We start from the raw sequence: 18,372 nt of genomic DNA on the forward strand, positions 1-18,372 counted from the left end.
AGATCGGAGACATGCTTTGCGTAGTTTGCTTCTCTAGGCGAACAAAAATCTCTGGTCCAAAGATAGGAAATGTACAAGACATGTATTTCCAATCACATCCACACACCATTAACATTACAAATGACAAAGGCTTAAGAATGTACACACATGCACAAACATATCAGAGCTGTGCCTAGGTATTTAGAGACCGGAGGCGGTATGTCATTAGAAAAAAAATTATGATAAAATGTCAAATATTTTTTTTTTAATATGGTATTATCATATAAAAGTTGTAGAGTATATTACTTCATATAAACTATAGTTCATCCAAATTTTATTAGTTTATACAAACTACAAATATTTTTTTCAATTTATGGTTGCAAATGGTTGACACAAAATATTAGGTTGAAGAGTTTATTCAACTAAATTTTCACCATTTGAGATGAAAGTGTTGAAAAAAAAAAGATTCAGCCCATTCAACTTAAAAAAAAAACTGAAAAATTGAACAAATTCTACATAAAAAATGTTCAACTTATCAACTACATTTTTGCATATGAACGGACTGAACGATTTCTAACTCAATATTTTTCAACTTAATATATTCAACCCATTTAACTTGAAAGAGCCATTTGTAGCCCTAGGAAACTCTAGTGAAAGAGTACTAATAATAGTTTGATACCATCTTAAAACAAATTTTTAAAAAATTTAAGTCCATGAGAAGCAATAAATATATTTGAAATAATCATATATATATATCACAAACACCACAATGCTTTATGAATAGAATTATAATGAAAATTATATTCATCAATTTACTATATGCTCATCATATAAAAGAAAAAATCATACTTCATCAAGTACAAAGAAGAAAAGTTAAATCACAAATATAAATAAAATAGATGGTTATGATATCAAGCGATCATGAATCATCCTAATATTTCAATCTGATGTACATCACGTTTCCTACTTAACACACAATTACTATACATACATTATAGGATTGGTCGCTTGAATGATTTTATTACATAAAAGTGGGCCGTAGGCGAAGATGTCTATTTCACCAACATAGGCACGGCGCTACCACCCATCCTATTTTATGTCACCCTCTTTAACCCTTTGAGCCACACAACCACCATTACCACTTAACCTTCATAGGGTTCCTCACTCACTTCATCTCCCAATATTGGAGTAAATAGAGAATACTTCACCTTCAATGATATTTTGCCTTTCTCCACCAGTAATCTTGCACCTGATACAACCCAATACCCGGGTGATTCTTGCGGTCCTCTTGTCATCTCACTTGTATCCACAAATTTCAAAAGTTTGGGAGCTTGTGTGGGTACTGGTGGTCCACCAGGATAGATGGCCGAATTTATATTCACATCTGCAGGTCGTGGTGGTGGTTTCTGTGCTGCAGTGAAGTGATGGCTTATTAGCGTTGAGATGAGTCCTGATTTTGGAGCAAAGCCTACCGCTTCATCCCATTCAGAATTCTTTACAAGTGTTGCTCCCACAACTCTAGAGAAACAAAGGTGCAAGAAGAGCACGTTCTTGAATCCATGGCTTTCTACATGAAGCTGCGCACCTGTTACTACAGAAAGATCATCATCTGATTCGACGGGTTCTGTGCAGACGTGAGAGTAGTTCTTCCAGTTTACTTTCTCATAGTATCGACGATCATGCGCCTCTTGCCGGACACTTTTATTTAGATCGTCTTCGAGCAGATATATCTTGGGAAGAGAGGAAAGGTGTTGCAAATGAATTGCCAAACGGTTGCTTCTTCTACCCTCTAGGTAGAGCCGCATGCCAGTGATTGGCCTCTTACCAACATCAACCTGAAACCATATAAACGAGAACAAGTATCTCAGGGCTTGAGGACTTAAAAAAAATCTAATCGCACTGCCTGCAGAATCATCCATGCAGGGTTAATGAGATCGGACTTGACTAAGAAATAAACCCGCAACCTGCATCAGCAAGCTATATATTTAGGGATGAAACAAACTCATACCGGAGTGGTATTCACATATAGCTTAGGTCCGAAGAAACTGAATTGCAGAGACGCACAACTTTGTTGCTTCCGTTGCGGACCAAGAGGAAGTTCACTAAACACGGGTGCCCACTGCCTTGGTAGCTGAAACTCTAGAAACTGATGTAGCTCTTCAATCGGTGGCTTATCTACAAATACAAATATCAATTAATGTTGGTCTGTTAACCCCAGTTTTTTCGTTTATAGTATGTTTCATTTTATGCAAAACATACAACAAATGGCAAGTAATGCTCCTATTTATCAACCTATCTACCCAGCTGGACTTGGAGATTACACAACATTTGGGATTATACTGTTCTTACCTATATCAAACTTCTAGTCCAAAGGTAAAAGAAACCTCTACTATGAAGAATAATTCCATAAAGAAATGCACATTAGCGCAAATGATTTGTAGGCTTACATCTTAGATACAGATTTATGGCATGGCTTAAGAATCCACTTCCTGGAACTCCATTGAGCAAAGACGTAATTGGAATAAAGGACATTGAGATAACATCAGGCTCCATCTGAACTGTTTGCAGCCATTCATTATGCATTAGATTTCTATTGTCGTTTCCACCTCGCCTTTTGCACATGAAGACAATGTCCTACAAAAACATGCAAATTCATGAGAAAAGAAGCTAACACACACGATAACATGTCTTTATGATCAGTTACGGTACCAATAGAAATTACCTCCTTATTTGCATAAGAGCCCAACGAACTGGTTTCTGCAAATCTCAGTCGTTGCTCCTTTGTTTCCACCTGAAACAAGGGATGAAAGACAGGAATTACAGACTTGAGAGTTGAAACACTAGATTTTTAGTAGTAATTCTTTTATATGTCAAAACGCCACAACATATCTGACATGCACAAATAAGAAAGTTTTGAGTGATGGGGAACAAAAATAATAATAACTGTTTCACAGACCTTACTACTTGCTTGTACTCTTTCTGAAGCCATATTATGCACTGCGCTAGCTTCCACGAACCTCTTATCTGCCACCTCTTTTAACCTTTTCTGCAGATCCTCAGGCTGAAGTTTTGAGGAGTGTTGTTGTTTTGCATAAATCACATCTTTTCCTCCCATTTTAACACTTACAATTATATGCGTCCCATAAATATCTATAAACCTGGTAAAGAAACATTTGACTAAGTGTTAATCATAAACGCTTGCCCTCCAATTAATAAAGAAATGTTACTAACGCAACAATGCCTGCAACAAGTAAGAAGTGATTCTTATAAGTCATACAAAAACAATTTCACCCAATACAAAGAAACTGAGGCAAGGAAATGACTTGCTGAAAGCCTGGAAGAATCTGGACTTATATATATAACTATTGCAGAAAAAACTTCACAAGTTAAAGATTCTTCTCATGTTATTGCGAAACTATCGAACAATTTCACAGAAAAATATGCAGATGTAAGAAACTTCCCATATATACATCCATGAATATTACAATCCAATTATGAAGACAGTAATCACCTTGCCAATGCAGCAGGGTCCCATGTTGATGGAACAGCCTGCTTAACATGCTCACGGAGTAACACTTGAGATTTGTCCAAAGCAACCGTGTATAATGAGATGAATACACCATCAAAAGCAAGGTTTTTGGTGTAGGCTGCATCTTTCTGCCAACAGCTAGAGAATTCAAACATAGCATTGAAGAGACCTGACGGGATTTTACCAGCCAAAGATAGTTCCTGGTTGAACTGCTCTGCCATCTAGAAAACCATAAGAAAAGTAAACAAAATATAAATAACAAAGCATCCAAAATGCTATGTAAAAAATTTACTCTCTAGAGCATTGCAGCGTGAACTGACAAGGAAACTAGCTAAAGGTTTTCATTGTAAGACAAAGAAATATACCTGTTGGAAAGGAAGAATATCGGACCTAAACCGCATACGCTCCCCTTTATCGCATTTAATAGACTTGGAAACATTAGGAATGGAGATTCCACCAGGTAAAACAATCTCACAATTTTCATCACCTTCTTTGATATCAAGTAATCTTGAATCTTTAGAACCTCCTTTGCAATACTTCAACCTTACATCAATAGCTAGATCATAACCGCAGCCAATAGATCCAATCGCAACTTCAGCTGCTTTAGAAGCTGGTAGCCGTAGTGCCATGATTCAGTACAAGACTTACTGTTAGCCAAAACGAAAAACAAAGAAACAGAATTAGAGCCCTAGAATCAACAAGGCACAAAACAATCAAAAGCCACTTTAGATATATTTCTGAGACAAGTTTAAAACTTTCTCCATTTGGTGTCAAATCTGACCAATAAGAAGATATCATCGAAATCATGATTTCTAAATATAGACCAAAAACTGAAGGTCGATGATGATGACCTAGAATCTTGAACAGACGACCAAGTCCAAATGTCTCAAAACAATCAATTCAATAAAAGCGCAAAAGTCAAACAGTAAGACTGCAAAACCTTAAGACTTTGAATGAAGAATAAGAGAAACAAATAAAGTAAAAAAAAAAGAGGAAGTAGGGGCTCAAAGTACGTTTTCAAGCATATGTCTTCAAGAGAATCTTCAACAGAGCTCAAAAACCACGATCTAAACGAATCCTAAATCAACGGACTAGGATTGCAGAGACATGGAGCTGAATCATGGAAAGATTTAGCAGCAAAGGAGGTTGAAGAAGAAGAAGAAGAAAACCCTCAATGGAGGAGCAGTAAATTAGTTTTGTTAATCAAAAAGTGATTAAGAGTAATAATAATAATCTAAGAAGGTAGATGGTAACAGGTGAAAGTGAGTTAAAAAGACTCGAGGAAGAAAAGTCAACTTTCGGTCAAAGAATTGGGAATTGTGTGTGGCCCATTCATCTTCTTCCCACTTTGCTCTTCCTCCGTTGCTTATTTGTTTTATAATTTGACAGCCTGTTGTTACATTATTACATTTGCTTCGCTGGGTTTTTTTTTTTTTCTTTTCTTGTCTAAAAGGGATTTTGGTAGCAACGACAAAATATTTTTCTTGCTCGAAACTAAACTTCTCATATTTCAAAGAGAGATCATCTCTCTACTATGAGACTGAAATGTGACCATTTTAAAGACGGGAACAGGGAAACCTTAACTATTGGCCAGATTTATTTTGGGTTTTTGTTTCTATATGTACCTAAATAGATTTTTAAAACCTTCATTAACAAAAAAAATTAAAAAAAAAAAAAGTAAAAATGAAAACTACGTTTATATGTGGGGGATATTGATTTTACTTTCAATTTTTAATAGATTGTTATGATTTTAATATGTATTTCTATATTACCATAATAGATTTAAGAGTTTTTTCTTTTAGTATTTCAAACTTAAACCCTCAAAATTTTGTTAAAATCCGTTTCTTGTGTGTTTAATATAGCACTTGAGTGAATCGCAACATATTTTAGTCAGAATTTATAATCGCAAAAGTACAAAGTTAATGACCAAAACCATTTTAAGGTTTGAGTAGCTATAATTGCGGGGAATTGCCTCAAGAGCCCCACTTCCTTCCTAGTAGTAGATTTTATGCATTGTCACAAGTACCGTGTAAGAGAAGGCTTGCATATTATTATGTATTAAACATCATCCTCTTGTAACCACACTGCTTCCTCCTAACGACAAATAGATGTTGTTCACAAGCATTGCTTAAATTCATTCGTCTTCTCAAATCCAACCTACAAAATCACGTGTCCCACTACATCCCATGTATGAATTCCAAAGCCGTCCTAGTTTGCTTTCTCATTTGCTGTCTGTGAAGTCAGCATCGATCACATCATCACCATCTGCTCCTTTACTTGAAGATGAATCTGCTGATGAAGCACCTTCGCCTCCCGGGGAAGGACCTGCACCCGGAGCTCCAGCTCCAGGCTGGTTGTATAGAGACTGACCAATCTGCATCACTTCTTGGTTAAGAGCAGCCATGGCGTCTTTGATTTCTTGGGTTGATCCGTTTCCTATCTTGTCTTTCAGCTCTTGTAGCTTAGCCTCCACCTTCTCTTTCACTTCACCTGGAATTTTCTCTCCAAGTTCTTTCAGCTGCTTCTCTGTCTGGTACACCACTGAATCTGCCTGGTTCTTTGTGTCGATTGCATCTCTCTTCTCCTTGTCATCCTTTGCAAATCTTTCTGCTTCCTGGACCATTTGGTCTACCTGTAACATTCATCCACACCAACTTTTGTTACCATGATTATGAATATAATCGAAAATGCACATCCTGTGAAAATGGAGATAGCTACGGCCATTAAGTGATAGTAATAACGAGAATGCTACCAGTTAACATAAGGTAGGACTACCACTTTCACAATCAGTAGAAAATCACTAAACCTCAAAAATGGAACTGACAAAAACAAGTTATTAATGAAGCAACGTGGTTTCATTCCTAAAGTGAACGCACCTCATCCTTGGGCAATGTACTTGCGCCAGTAATGGTGATGTCTTGCTTCTTTCCTGTGCCCTTGTCAACAGCACTGACAGATAGAATTCCATTGGCATCAATGTCAAATTTAACTTCGATTTGTGGAACTCCACGTGGTGCCGGTGGAATACCATCTAGACGGAAGCTACCAAGAGACTTGTTATCCCGAACAAACTCCCTCTCACCCTGCAACACATTAATCTCAACACTTGTCTGCCCATCAGCAGCAGTTGAAAAGACTTCTGATTTAGAAGTAGGTAGTGTAGTGTTCCTTGGAATAATCTTAGTCATAACACCACCAAGGGTCTCCAAACCAATGGAAAGCGGTGTCACATCAAGAAGCACAATGTCGCTCACATCTCCGGCAAGCACACCAGCCTGGAGTCATAAGAGAATGGCACTTGATAAGAACTCATTGCAGTTGCCAGAAGGGTATCAAGGGCATGACACCTCGATTGTTAAAATCAAGAACTAAATAGGGTGAAGTAACAAGTTTCACGAGAACTCACCTGGACTGCAGCACCTAAAGCTACAACCTCATCAGGATTTACTGTGACATTAGGTTCTTTCCCAGTCACCTTCCTCACGAGTTCTTGAACAGCAGGAATACGTGTGGATCCACCAACAAGGATAACTTCATCAATATCTTTGAAGCTGAGCTTTGCATCCCTCAGAGAATTTTCGACGGGAGTCTTGACCCTGTATGATAGATACATGGTAAGAATCTTAAGCCTCCATTATTTAATCAAAAGCTCTAGAATGAACACACAGCAATCTGTTTACTTGTCGGGCTTAAATAACAGCCATAAGAACTGTAACTAAAATTACCTGTCAAGTAAATCTGAACACAATTCTTCGAACTTGGCACGTGTGAGGGTGGTTTCTATGTGTTTAGGTCCATCGGCTGTGGCGGTGATAAATGGCAAGCTAGGCACACAATTAATTACGATCAGAAGCCGCATACTTGTGAAAGTACTAAGTCAAAAATTTGGGGGAGAAAAAGTAAGAGTACCTCATATTTGTCTGAGTCAGCGAGGAGAGCTCAATTTTAGCTTTTTCTGCTGCCTCTGTTAACCTCTGAAGTGCTTGCTTGTCTTTCAGAAGATCTATCCCTTCATCTTTCTTGAATTCTGTAGCAAGCCAATCAACCACTCTCTGCATCGCAAAAGTTGAATCTATCAAGTAAAGCACAGAAGAAAGAGTATACAGATTCAAAAACCTCTTTGCCCAAGGACTTAAAAATTATTGTGAGCAACTCACCTTGTCGAAGTCATCACCACCCAAATGTGTGTCCCCAGAAGTGGAAAGCACTTCAAACACACCATCACCAACCTCAAGCACTGTAAAATAAGAAACATAACAAAATACATATTACATGGTGCTACGACATGTAAAGATTATTCTCAAGAAGATACATAGAGACTTTTAGTAAAAGTTCAATGTCAAGTACCTGAGACATCAAAGGTACCACCACCAAGATCAAAGACTAGGATAGTTTCATTGCTTTTTCTGTCAAACCCATAGGCCAATGAAGCAGCTGTGGGCTCATTGATAATACGAAGAACTTCCAACCCAGCAATTCGACCAGCATCTTTTGTAGCTGTCCTCTGTGAGTCGTTGAAGTAAGCAGGTACAGTAATGACAGCCTTGGTTACTTTGTCATTCAAGAATCTTGAGGCATCATCCACAAGTTTCCTCAAAACCTACAACAGACACCACCAACCCATAATAAATAAGCCATACACAAACAAATGATCAACAACAGTGGAACAACTACAAACACTATCAACTCACAATTAGAGATTCCGGAAAGACAAGACTAAGATGACCAAACTTAAGAAAGAGAGAGTAAAGTTCCAATGTTTAAATACAATCACATATATCAGTAGACATAAGAGACTCGAATTACAGAACCATGAAGAGCAGTGAAATATCCACGTCCAAAATAAGAACCACATTCATCACAGCTACTAAATACACACTTCCTACATCGAAAATACGAGAGAAAGGGATAAACTTCAGTACCTGAGCTGAAATCTCCTCAGCAGCAAATTGTTTGTTAATGGCAGGACACTCAAGCTTAACATTCCCGTTCTCATCTCTAACAACTCTATAAGAAACCTGCTTAGACTCCTCAGCAACCTCATTCATCTTCCTACCAATAAACCTCTTCACGGAGAAGAAAGTATTCTCGGGATTAACAACAGCTTGCCTCTTCGCAATCTGCCCAACAAGCCTATCACCACTCTTCGTGTAAGCCACCACAGAAGGCGTCGTCCTCTGACCTTCAGCGTTAGTCACAATCGTAGGCTTACCTCCTTCCATAGCAGCTACTGCGGAGTTAGTCGTACCCAAATCAATCCCAACAACCTTCTCGTTAACCACACGAACCGGACCAACCGCATATCTAGAAGCGCCGCCGCCATTTCTGGTGCCCATTCTGAGAAAAGCAGAAGTGGGTGTTGAGAAAGGACCGGTTCTTGTACCGAAGAAGGCACTTCTCGGCATAAAGGTACCGCCTTTACCATTAAGGTTTCTCTTGGAAGAAGAAGAAGAAGCGAATCCAATTCCGCCAAGGACGTGAATTTGGGCGGCGGAAGATGCCATTTTTCCGAGATAAGTGATTTTGAGTAAGCAATAGACGAAGACTGAAAGGAGGGTTAACCCTAAGGGAAAGTGGAGAAGAGATATAGAAGGAAGAGAAGATAAGAGGAAGGTGGGAGAGAATATGTGGACCCAGTTGAAGTTTCGAGAAGAGAAGATGAATGGGCTTCACTAGGCCAACAAGTGTTTGTATACTAGAGATATCTCCAGACTTGTGATGAGAAACATCTAGACTTTTCACAAAAGCCCACCATCTCTTAAACTTCTCAAACGCCACGGATCACTTAGCTTGAGATATTTGAGGTACGTTTTAGGTGAACCAAGTGAGAGAAATGACGATGGTATTCGAATGGTCGTCATTATACACTACTAGATGAAACTCTTAATTTCATTTGATCGAAAATCTCATTTACACATTCCATTGAGAGTGTTTAATCCGAGATTGAAGAGAATGTTTAGATAGTCTTGATACATCTTCAGTTCTTCACAAACATGTATTAAAGCTAAACATTTCATTTTTAATGAATATTTACATTCTTAGCTAAAAAAAAACATGTATTAAAGCTATAAGTTGTAAAATAGATAAGAGAGAAAATTCGCTCAAAAACAAACCAAAAGGAGATATAGCAAAGGAAAGAGAGAATCATGTTCGATCCATGACCATGGTAATGATGGAATTTCATGTGCGGTGGAGACTGCCTCGACATTGTTGTCACAAATTTATCTTCATCTTTTTTTGTTTTTTTGTCACAAAATTATCTTATTATCATGGGTTTTATTATATACCTCAAAGTTTTCTTACACATAAGAATTGAGTTGAAACATGTACCAAAGAGTTACCACTGGTCTATCAGGCTCTAGAAAAGTTTGTTAAACTTATATTTTTACCATCAATTCACTAGTGAAATCACATCTTTTTTTTACTAAAATGTTTTTGGACCTTAAGTTGACTTTGGTGGCATAGAAAGCATTGACCTTTTGACCAATTAATTCGTTATAATGTCTAATCTTATATACAAATCTGCTTTATCTATATAAAATGTGATTACTCCAAAATAGTTTAGAGAGTTGATGAAAACAATATAAAAATTGGAACTCCATGTGGAAGTGCATTGGCCTGGAGGCTGGACGATTCTCGAGTTTTTCACAAAAGGACAATCTTGGAGTCAAGGATCCTCTTCATCCTCCAAATAAATTAATATTTAGTATGATATAATTTGTTATTTATTATCTTTACACATTTGTTTTTCTTTGTTATCTTTAGACGGATTCAGACTTACAGACCACAATGGGTCTACTATAGTAATAAGAGCAAGTAGTTTGTGATTTTCGTAAAAGCACTGATCCAACATTCAAAGCAATCGATAAAATTATAAGGAAAAAATTATTGTATTAAACGTTTCATGAAAAAGATGGACTCTAATCGAAAATAACAATGAGATCTATTATATGATAGATATGGATGTAGAGGAAAACAAAAACTGGTTTCACGAGATCCCAAAAAAACGCTTACAAGCCTTTACGAATGCTATTTTCTTGAAGTTGTTGCTCTTCTTCTTCTTGTGCACCTTCTCTTTATCATCATCTTCGACGTCTTCATCTCCTTCATGGAAAGGAAGAGGCCACGTCGTGGCAGAGCTCTGGTCATAGATTCTACAGTAGCGTTCAGAGACAGACGAGGATCTTCTCATAGACATCTTCACTGGTGAAGGAACCGCTTGTGCTGATGCAGACACTGACCTGTTCCTGCTTAGCTTCGGTTTCATTTCAACAGGTTCAAGATCAGGCTTCTGAGTCTGAGGATCGACAGGGTGGTCCGGCTCAAGTTTCTGGTCTGTTGAATCCATTTTGGAATAGCCACTCATGTTTTGTTCTCTATTTCTTCTTCTTCAGTGTTTTGATAATGAATGGTACTCTAAGCTATAGTAATGTGCCATATATATATAAATGTGTCGAGAGGTTCACGAATCGAGTAATTTTTATTACAATGAGATCCGCACAATATTACAGCTGGTGGGGATTGCAATTTAACGTTTTTGACATTGGGCATGTGCACTTGTCTGGCAAATGTTTGGCATTACATATAGCATCCATACTTTTCTGTATCAAAAAATATGTTAAAATAGTTAATTGGAGACAAAAACGTCAAACGATTTATATTCTGGGCTAACACAATAGTCAATACCTTGTAATTAGGGACAAAATTTACTTATTCATTAATTATATATCGACCTTATTAACTATGAGTACAAAGATTTTACTGTAGTTGGCTATGTAGATTTCTTTATATAGTTGATAATCATTTCTTCTTTTTGCCATCATAATACAGTATCATGCTACTTGATTAGTTAGGGAAATGATAAGTATATTTTATCCAAAAATTATGTGATCTTTGAATATAGTTTTTGAATTTGTGGTATTTTATTCGATTTTTAATGACCCAAGACCCTAATATAAATCTATAAGAAAAAAAAAAAACGTGAAATAAAAAATGGTCTGAATGTGTGACGCAAGGGCTAGTTAATTGAGAGGAATTGCAAAATTGGTGGTACAAAACCCTAAACCCAAAAATCCCCAACTCGGAAACTTGAGAAAATGATGGATGATGACACTGAACTCGTCGTCAGTAGCAGCGACCAGAAGATGGACGACGACGCTTCTACCGAAAACCCTGCCGCTCCCCGACCTGATCCCCCCTCGTCGGATGATTCCGGCGAGTCTGATTCCGACTCAGAGGATGAAGCCGAGTCGAATCAGCAGATTCAAACCCTAGAGTCGGAGCTCTCCGCCAATCCTTACAACTACGATGCTTATGTCCAAGTAACAATCACTCTCTCTACCTTCCCCTTTTGCTATAAATTGTCGTTTTAGCTCACTCAGAACCTGAGAGGAAAGCAAAATTTGATAATCTTCATTTCAGATTTCTTAGGGAAAACTTTTATACCGAAACTTCATGTTTCTTTGGGATAAAATGATATTGCTTGTGTATATTTTGGAAAACTTTGAGTTGTGTCTTCTCTCTTGTTGGAAGATGGATGGTTTTTCTTGGTTACATTTTTTTTTCCTGACTTTTTGCTTTCTTATTTCAGTACATTAAGCTTCTCAGGAAAACAGCCAACCTTGAAAAGCTAAGACAAGCAAGGGAAGCTATGAGTGCCATATTTCCATTGAGTCCTTCCTTGTGGCTAGAATGGGCAAGGGATGAAGCATCTCTAGCCTCTAGGTAAAATTAATATTTGCACTTCTTTGGCTCATACTTTCGTTTTATCATAGGCTTCAGATGGTCATTCTTTGTTACGGTTCTGGCATGCAATTTTAACAGACCCTCTGAAAGCTTTGTTACATTTATCTGTCTTCTGCAGTGAGAATGTGCCTGAAGTTGTGATGCTTTATGAACGGGGACTTTCTGATTATCAGGTATTTTTTGCTTCTGTACTGGATATAACAGCTTGAATAATCATACTATTATCATTTTGTTAGATAGATTGACTAAAGTAATACTCTGGTATGCAATATCGAATTGTTCTGTTAGGGTTACCAAAGTTTTAACACTCTGGTAAATATTTAGTATTGCAATTATAAGGCAGCGATGCTTTATTATCTATCCACGTTAAATCAATAAGCTAATAGCTTTTCTTTGATGCAGTCTGTATCTCTTTGGTGTGACTACCTGAGCTTTTTGCTAGAATTTGATCCATCAGTACGTGGATACCCATCTGAAGGTATTTCCAAAATGCGGAGTCTTTTTGAACGTGCTATTCCGGCTGCAGGCTTCCATGTTACTGAAGGCAATAGAATATGGGAAGGTTATAGAGAATTTGAGCAAGGCGTCTTAGCCACTATCGACGAGGCTGACCTTGAGGTTGGATCCAATCTTGATTTTGTTCATCTACATTTCGTTCACTCTAGTCTAGCAGCATCTTAGCAAAGGTTGTGTAGGATGATTCCTTTACTAATTGAAATAGAAGTATAATAATGGGTTGCTGCGCATAGTTTTCAGTGGATAGAACTAACACCTTGTTATATACGAGAGCTAGTCGTTGATATGTAAATATCCTTTAGTCTGTAGGCTCTAACGTAGAAGTAAATCTGTTTATTCACATCTCTTTATAGTTCTTTTGGCATCATGAATTTAGTTTTATTTTACAGGAGAGAAATAATCAGATACAAAGGATCAGAAGCATATTCCACCGTCACTTGTCTGTTCCACTGGAAAACTTGAGCTCCACCCTTATTGCTTATAAGGCTTGGGAGTTGGAGCAAGGCATTGACCTTGATATTGGATCTGATGATTTGAGTAAGGTTTCTCATCAAGTTGCTGCTGCAAACAAGAAGGCACAGCAGATGTATAGTGAGCGTGCCCATCTTGAAGAACACATATCTAACAAAGATCTATCTGACACGGAAAAGTTTCAAGAATTCATGGTGTGTATGGTTTATCGTGCAGTTCATATTTGTCATAAATGTTGTGTAGAAGTTGGATTCTAATATGCCTACAATCTGCTCATATTGTGTGAAGGATTTAGAATCTGCAGACTGGGCATGTTGTTTGCTAGTGTTGCATCGTTTTTTTTTTAAAAACTTATTCCTCTCTCTTTTGTTCTTGTAATTAGCTTTATCAAGTAAAAGAAGTTATCTATATGGAAACGTGATGATTGTAATTATTTCTTTGTAGAATTATATAAAGTTTGAGAAGACTTCTGGAGATCCTACCCGAGTTCAAGCTATATATGAACGTGCTGTGGCTGAATATCCGGTTTCAAGTGACTTGTGGATAGACTACACCATGTATCTTGATAAAACTTTGAAGGTTCGTCAAGAATTTGTTGTATAGCTTCTTTTTGGCGTTTTATCTATCATCTTTTCTAAATTGTCTTTTTATGGTGCTATTTTCTTACAATTTCTACTTGATCTGTACAATGGACTTCCTGCTTCAGGTTGGAAAAGCTATAACGCATGCCTATTCTAGGGCGACTAGAAGTTGCCCATGGATTGGAGATCTTTGGGCACGTTATTTGCTTGCTTTAGAGCGTGGTTCTGCATCTGAGAAAGAGATTTATGCTGTAAGTCTCAACTTGTTAAAATTGAAAAACAAAAGAAATATAGTGAAGGAAAGGATACTTACCCTAACATTGATTTATGTCTCTTATCTTCCTCTTACCATATCCGATGTGTTATGCTATGAGATTTTCAGAAAGTTATACTGAGAATATTCTATTATTCAAATTGTTGCGTACAGATCTTTGAGAAGTCATTGCAGTGTACATTTTCCTCCTTTGAAGAGGTACAACTTTACTTTCATGAAGTTTTATTCATTTCTAGCATGTATCCATTCAACTCTATCCACATATTTCTTATGAGTTGTTCCTCATCAGTACCTGGATTTATACCTCACTCGAGTAGATGGCCTGAGAAGGAGAATGTTATCAACTAGGATGGTAGAGGCTCTGGATTATTCTCTGATAAAAGAAACTTTTCAGGTTTGTCTGCTGCTTTTACCATCTTATTAGTATTCTCAAATTCTTGCTCTCAGCTTTCAAGATCTTTGTATGCTTGCACTTCTTTTAGCTAATTGCATTCTTTTCGTAGCTTTCCATTTAAGAGGCTATATAAGATTACCTTTTTCTGTAAGAATAGTGTTCTTTTGTTTAGCTTTTCTCCTGACTTAGATCTCTTCTGAATCACTCAAATTAACTCAATGCTTCTTTCCTGTCAGCAAGCATCAGATTACCTAACGCCTCACATGCAAAATACAGACAGTTTGCTACATTTGCATGCTTATTGGGCTAATTTGGAACTTAATATTGGAAAAGATCTAGCTGGAGCACGAGGTGTTTGGGATAGCTTTTTGAAGAAAAGGTTTTGCAAGCTATATCCTTTATATTTGATTGATTACAGATTTAAACTTGAAATAATCCAGGCAGATTACAGATTTGTCAGCATAAGGCAATCTGGTTCACTATGGTTCATCTTACTTGGTTCTCTCCAGTGGTGGGATGCTAGCAGCCTGGCATGCATACATTGATATGGAAGTGCATTTGGGGCATATAAAGGAAGCTAGGTCTATTTTCCGGAGGTGCTATACAAGAAAGTTTGATGGAACTGGCTCAGAAGTATGCACTCGATTCCCTCTTGTTTTATGTGTTACTGTTAACATTTTTTTGTTATCCAAGTAGGATTATTTGACTCAGAACACATTCTTTAGCTTCACATACAACTGAAACGGCTGTCTATTAAATGGAAAGTAGAGAAACCATGTATAAATGTGCCTACTGCAACACAAGCACTTAGATTGAGTTTTTTGTGTTTTTGATGGTCGAGGAAGATTTGCAATACGTGACATTTCTTTGAAACAGGAGAGCATGTATGCCTGAGCTTTCACCTTTAATTTCTAAATGCCTATATTCATTTCCTAAGAAGGACAATTTTCCAGGACATATGCAAAGGATGGTTGCGCTTTGAAAGGGAGCATGGGGATTTGGAAGGTTTTGACCTAGCAGTTCAAAAGGTATTATTGTTTACTGTTTGGCATTTCTAGAAAATGGTGAATATTGATAAATTTGGGTGGGTTCGAAATTTTTTTTTGTTAATTCTTTTGTGATAAATACATTTGATCGATCTGTTAAATGAAGATTAGATTCATGTCTACCGTGCTGCTCTTGGCTTCTTATGATGTTCAGTTTTAAGAGCGATGCATTTTGTGCTATAAATCATGCAAAGTTGTAGAAGCTGTAGATTATGCGAGTTGCTTGATTTTTGTTCCGTAGGTTATGCCACGCTTGGAAGAGCTACAATTGATCAGGTTACAACAGGAGTCTACACCAGTCAAACCGTCAGCTGGTCTGAAAGAGCATAACTCACAAAAGAGTGCAGGTGAAAAGAGAAAAGCAGAACCGAATGTAGAAGAAGAGTCTTTGGCTAAGCGGCAGAAGAGGAAGGGTCAAAAAGAAATGGACGTAGGTGGTCAGAGTGCAACTGTACCAAACACAAAAAATGTTAAAGCAGAGAATGGAAAAACAGCTGATTCAAATAAAGAAGAGACGGAAGATGCCAAACCTCTGAAGCCGAAAATTTATACAGACGAGTGTACAGCTTTTATTTCAAATCTAAGTGTCAAGGTAAGTATATAAGCTTCATGTAAAATTCATGAAGACGGCCTACTGAAATAACATGTGTGGGATTTTCAGATACAAGCTACTAATATTGTTGTTGGCAGGCACAAGAGGAAGATATACGTAAGTTTTTTGGCGATGATGGTGGGGTGGATTCCATTCGCATTCTCCATCACAAAGACACTGGAAAACCAAGGGTCTCTCTCTCTCTCTCACACACTCACACCTTAAGCATGTGATGTCATTTTCTACTGTCACTGTTAATGAATCTGGGACTTTCCCAGTTTCCGTGTGATCATGTTGGGATTTAAAATTCCAGCCATATAGGAGTTGCAGGGAAAGGAAGTTTTGTAATAGATTTTTCCATCTGAAATGATTGGCAGGAACTGTGCACTATAGATCACAATTAGATGCATACTGCCAATGACTTGGTCCTTCTAGTTTCTGTTTTAGTGATTATGCCAATATGGTGGCTTAATAAGCTTGATCCTCTTGTGTCTCGCAGGGACTGGCATATGCTGATTTTGTGGATGATGAACACCTTGCAGCAGCTATAGCAAAGAACAGAAAGATATTCTTTGGTAAGAAGATCAGTATAGCACGGTCAAATCCAAAGAAGGGTAAAAAGGAATTCACTAGGCGTGGAAATGGTTAGAATCTATCTCTCTTTCTGGGTTTTTTTCATAATGTAGCTAGCCATGTATTGAATTCGTAGCTACTTCTGGTTTAAATAATTATTAACTGGTATGATCTTGCTTCCATAGATGGTTCAGGGAATTCAAAGGAACCCTCCCTGATTTCTGAGAAGGCGAAAGCACCTCTTGGTGGAGAAATGGAGGATGTAAGGCAAGGAAATGAAGTCGAGGTGAGGGGTAAGAACACGTTTACTGTCCCAAGACAAGTTAAACCACTCGGCTACACTACACCCAAACCCAGCGCAGATGAGACGCCAAAATCAAATGATGAGTTCAGGAATATGTTCCTTAAGAAGTAAGCCTTTTGCTTGGTCCTTATCTTCCTTCCCCTGGATACTGTCTTGTTCTACTAGACTTAAATTTTAGTCTTGCTAGACGACCATGTTTTCGTTCCGATATCGTGTGTAGAGAAAACACACATAAGTCTGACGCTTTTTATTTTATCACTAAACTTTTAGCAGAAAATGTTAACATGATATCAAAAAAAAAAAAAACTACAGTTTTGCCAGTCTACAAGTTCTCCAGTTTCACTATTCTAATTGTTAAACAAAGGGGTTGATATATTTTGATGTTTACTGTCATTTAAATTGATGTTGGAACCAATTAGTCATGTATTCTGAGAGCTTTACCAAGTGATTTATACATGTTTTCTTTGAAGAGAAGAAACTAAAACCCTTCTCATGAAGTAAGCTTTACATGCAAAAATTTCACTTTGTACACTTGGAATCTTTTGTAGTGACTGCCAAACAAAATCAATGACTAAAAAATTAGTGGTGGCAACGGATTTTTGAGGTGGTATGAAAATTAGGTGGGGCCTCTGCAAGATAGTGATAATTTAACGGTCACAAAGATTGAAGATCCCAAAAAGCTTAAAAGAAGTTCATGATGCTTTTTAAATTACTTTTTGACTTTTGTTCTTCAACGGTTACAAAATAGTCTCCTTTTGATACAAAACGCAGAGACCATTTTCTTAAGCCTGAACATTACTCAATGAAGGTTATGAAAGCAATGAAGAAGCTCAAGTTCTGGTCAAGAAAGAAGAGGAAACGTAAGCAAGCTTGCCCATCTCAGCCTCACCATTGCTCTTATGAGTACTCTTCCGCGGCAGCAGCAGCGGTGTTGGTTGAGCCCACAGCGCCTCCTCTTCCTTTATGGTTCGATGAGAGCCAGAGTCTTTGTCAGCCAGAGACATCAGCATTTCCTTGGCATACTCCTCACCAACAAGTAGAAACCATCGTTGAAGCAACCCCGTTATTGTTGTCTCAAGTGTCCGATCTTCATATCTACCAGTCTTATCAACAGTACATGGTGCCGAATCCAACTAGTGACGTCCCCGTTGTAGAACCAGCTACGGCTAAGAGATCAGTGGGAATATTCGGTTGTGTTATCGAGTTAAGTTCGAGTCTAGTTCGTTGTTTCATACCGTGATTGAGCAATTATGAAACCGATTGCGAGAATAATTCAACATCTTTGACATGTTCCATGTATCATCTTTGCATCTTCTCAATGACATCATCATCAAGTTATGGTCATAATTTTCTAGAAATGTAAAATAA

General features: G+C 37.6%; 5 protein-coding genes across 6 annotated transcripts; 2 read left to right on the forward strand and 3 right to left on the reverse strand.

Moving 5' to 3' along the window:
• Positions 1-810: 810 nt before the first annotated feature.
• On the reverse strand, positions 811-4,738 carry LOC9303742 (MACPF domain-containing protein At4g24290). Of its 2 annotated transcripts, none has more exons than XM_021017724.1 (8): positions 4,522-4,738; positions 3,874-4,155; positions 3,491-3,729; positions 2,936-3,137; positions 2,702-2,770; positions 2,427-2,613; positions 1,988-2,154; positions 811-1,814 (listed from the first exon to the last, which is right to left on the reverse strand). In XM_021017724.1, exons 2-8 carry the CDS (start codon positions 4,135-4,137, stop codon positions 1,122-1,124), a joined length of 1,821 nt encoding a protein of 606 aa, XP_020873383.1. In that variant the 5' UTR covers positions 4,138-4,155; positions 4,522-4,738; the 3' UTR covers positions 811-1,121. The 2 variants fall into 2 exon arrangements, with proteins under 2 accessions (XP_020873383.1, XP_020873384.1); XM_021017725.1 differs by having other exon boundaries at positions 3,874-4,168; positions 4,522-4,732.
• Positions 4,739-5,536: 798 nt separating this feature from the next.
• Positions 5,537-9,255, reverse strand: LOC9305798 (heat shock 70 kDa protein 6, chloroplastic). The gene is made up of 8 exons (XM_021017664.1): positions 8,431-9,255; positions 7,856-8,108; positions 7,666-7,745; positions 7,418-7,560; positions 7,234-7,332; positions 6,915-7,104; positions 6,385-6,783; positions 5,537-6,140 (listed from the first exon to the last, which is right to left on the reverse strand). Exons 1-8 carry the CDS (start codon positions 9,010-9,012, stop codon positions 5,730-5,732), a joined length of 2,157 nt encoding a protein of 718 aa, XP_020873323.1. The 5' UTR covers positions 9,013-9,255; the 3' UTR covers positions 5,537-5,729.
• A 1,062-nt stretch (positions 9,256-10,317) lies between these two features.
• On the reverse strand, positions 10,318-11,123 carry LOC9305799. Its single transcript, XM_002869682.2, has one exon. It carries the CDS (start codon positions 10,872-10,874, stop codon positions 10,497-10,499), a length of 378 nt encoding a protein of 125 aa, XP_002869728.2. The 5' UTR covers positions 10,875-11,123; the 3' UTR covers positions 10,318-10,496.
• Positions 11,124-11,482: 359 nt separating this feature from the next.
• Positions 11,483-17,327, forward strand: LOC9305800 (squamous cell carcinoma antigen recognized by T-cells 3). The gene is made up of 16 exons (XM_021017616.1): positions 11,483-11,829; positions 12,099-12,232; positions 12,372-12,426; positions 12,656-12,871; positions 13,159-13,434; positions 13,685-13,819; positions 13,947-14,072; positions 14,249-14,293; positions 14,385-14,489; positions 14,726-14,868; positions 14,999-15,122; positions 15,443-15,517; positions 15,777-16,127; positions 16,226-16,318; positions 16,627-16,771; positions 16,886-17,327. The coding sequence occupies exons 1-16, from the start codon at positions 11,605-11,607 to the stop codon at positions 17,113-17,115; spliced, it is 2,478 nt and encodes an 825-aa protein (XP_020873275.1). The 5' UTR covers positions 11,483-11,604; the 3' UTR covers positions 17,116-17,327.
• Positions 17,328-17,713: 386 nt separating this feature from the next.
• LOC9303743 lies at positions 17,714-18,362 on the forward strand. The gene has a single exon (XM_021018135.1). The coding sequence runs from the start codon at positions 17,807-17,809 to the stop codon at positions 18,242-18,244; it is 438 nt and encodes a 145-aa protein (XP_020873794.1). The 5' UTR covers positions 17,714-17,806; the 3' UTR covers positions 18,245-18,362.
• Positions 18,363-18,372: the final 10 nt, after the last annotated feature.

This window comes from Arabidopsis lyrata (genome assembly GCF_000004255.2).
Source record: "Arabidopsis lyrata subsp. lyrata unplaced genomic scaffold ARALYscaffold_7, whole genome shotgun sequence".
NCBI classification, from domain to species: Eukaryota; Viridiplantae; Streptophyta; class Magnoliopsida; order Brassicales; family Brassicaceae; genus Arabidopsis; species Arabidopsis lyrata.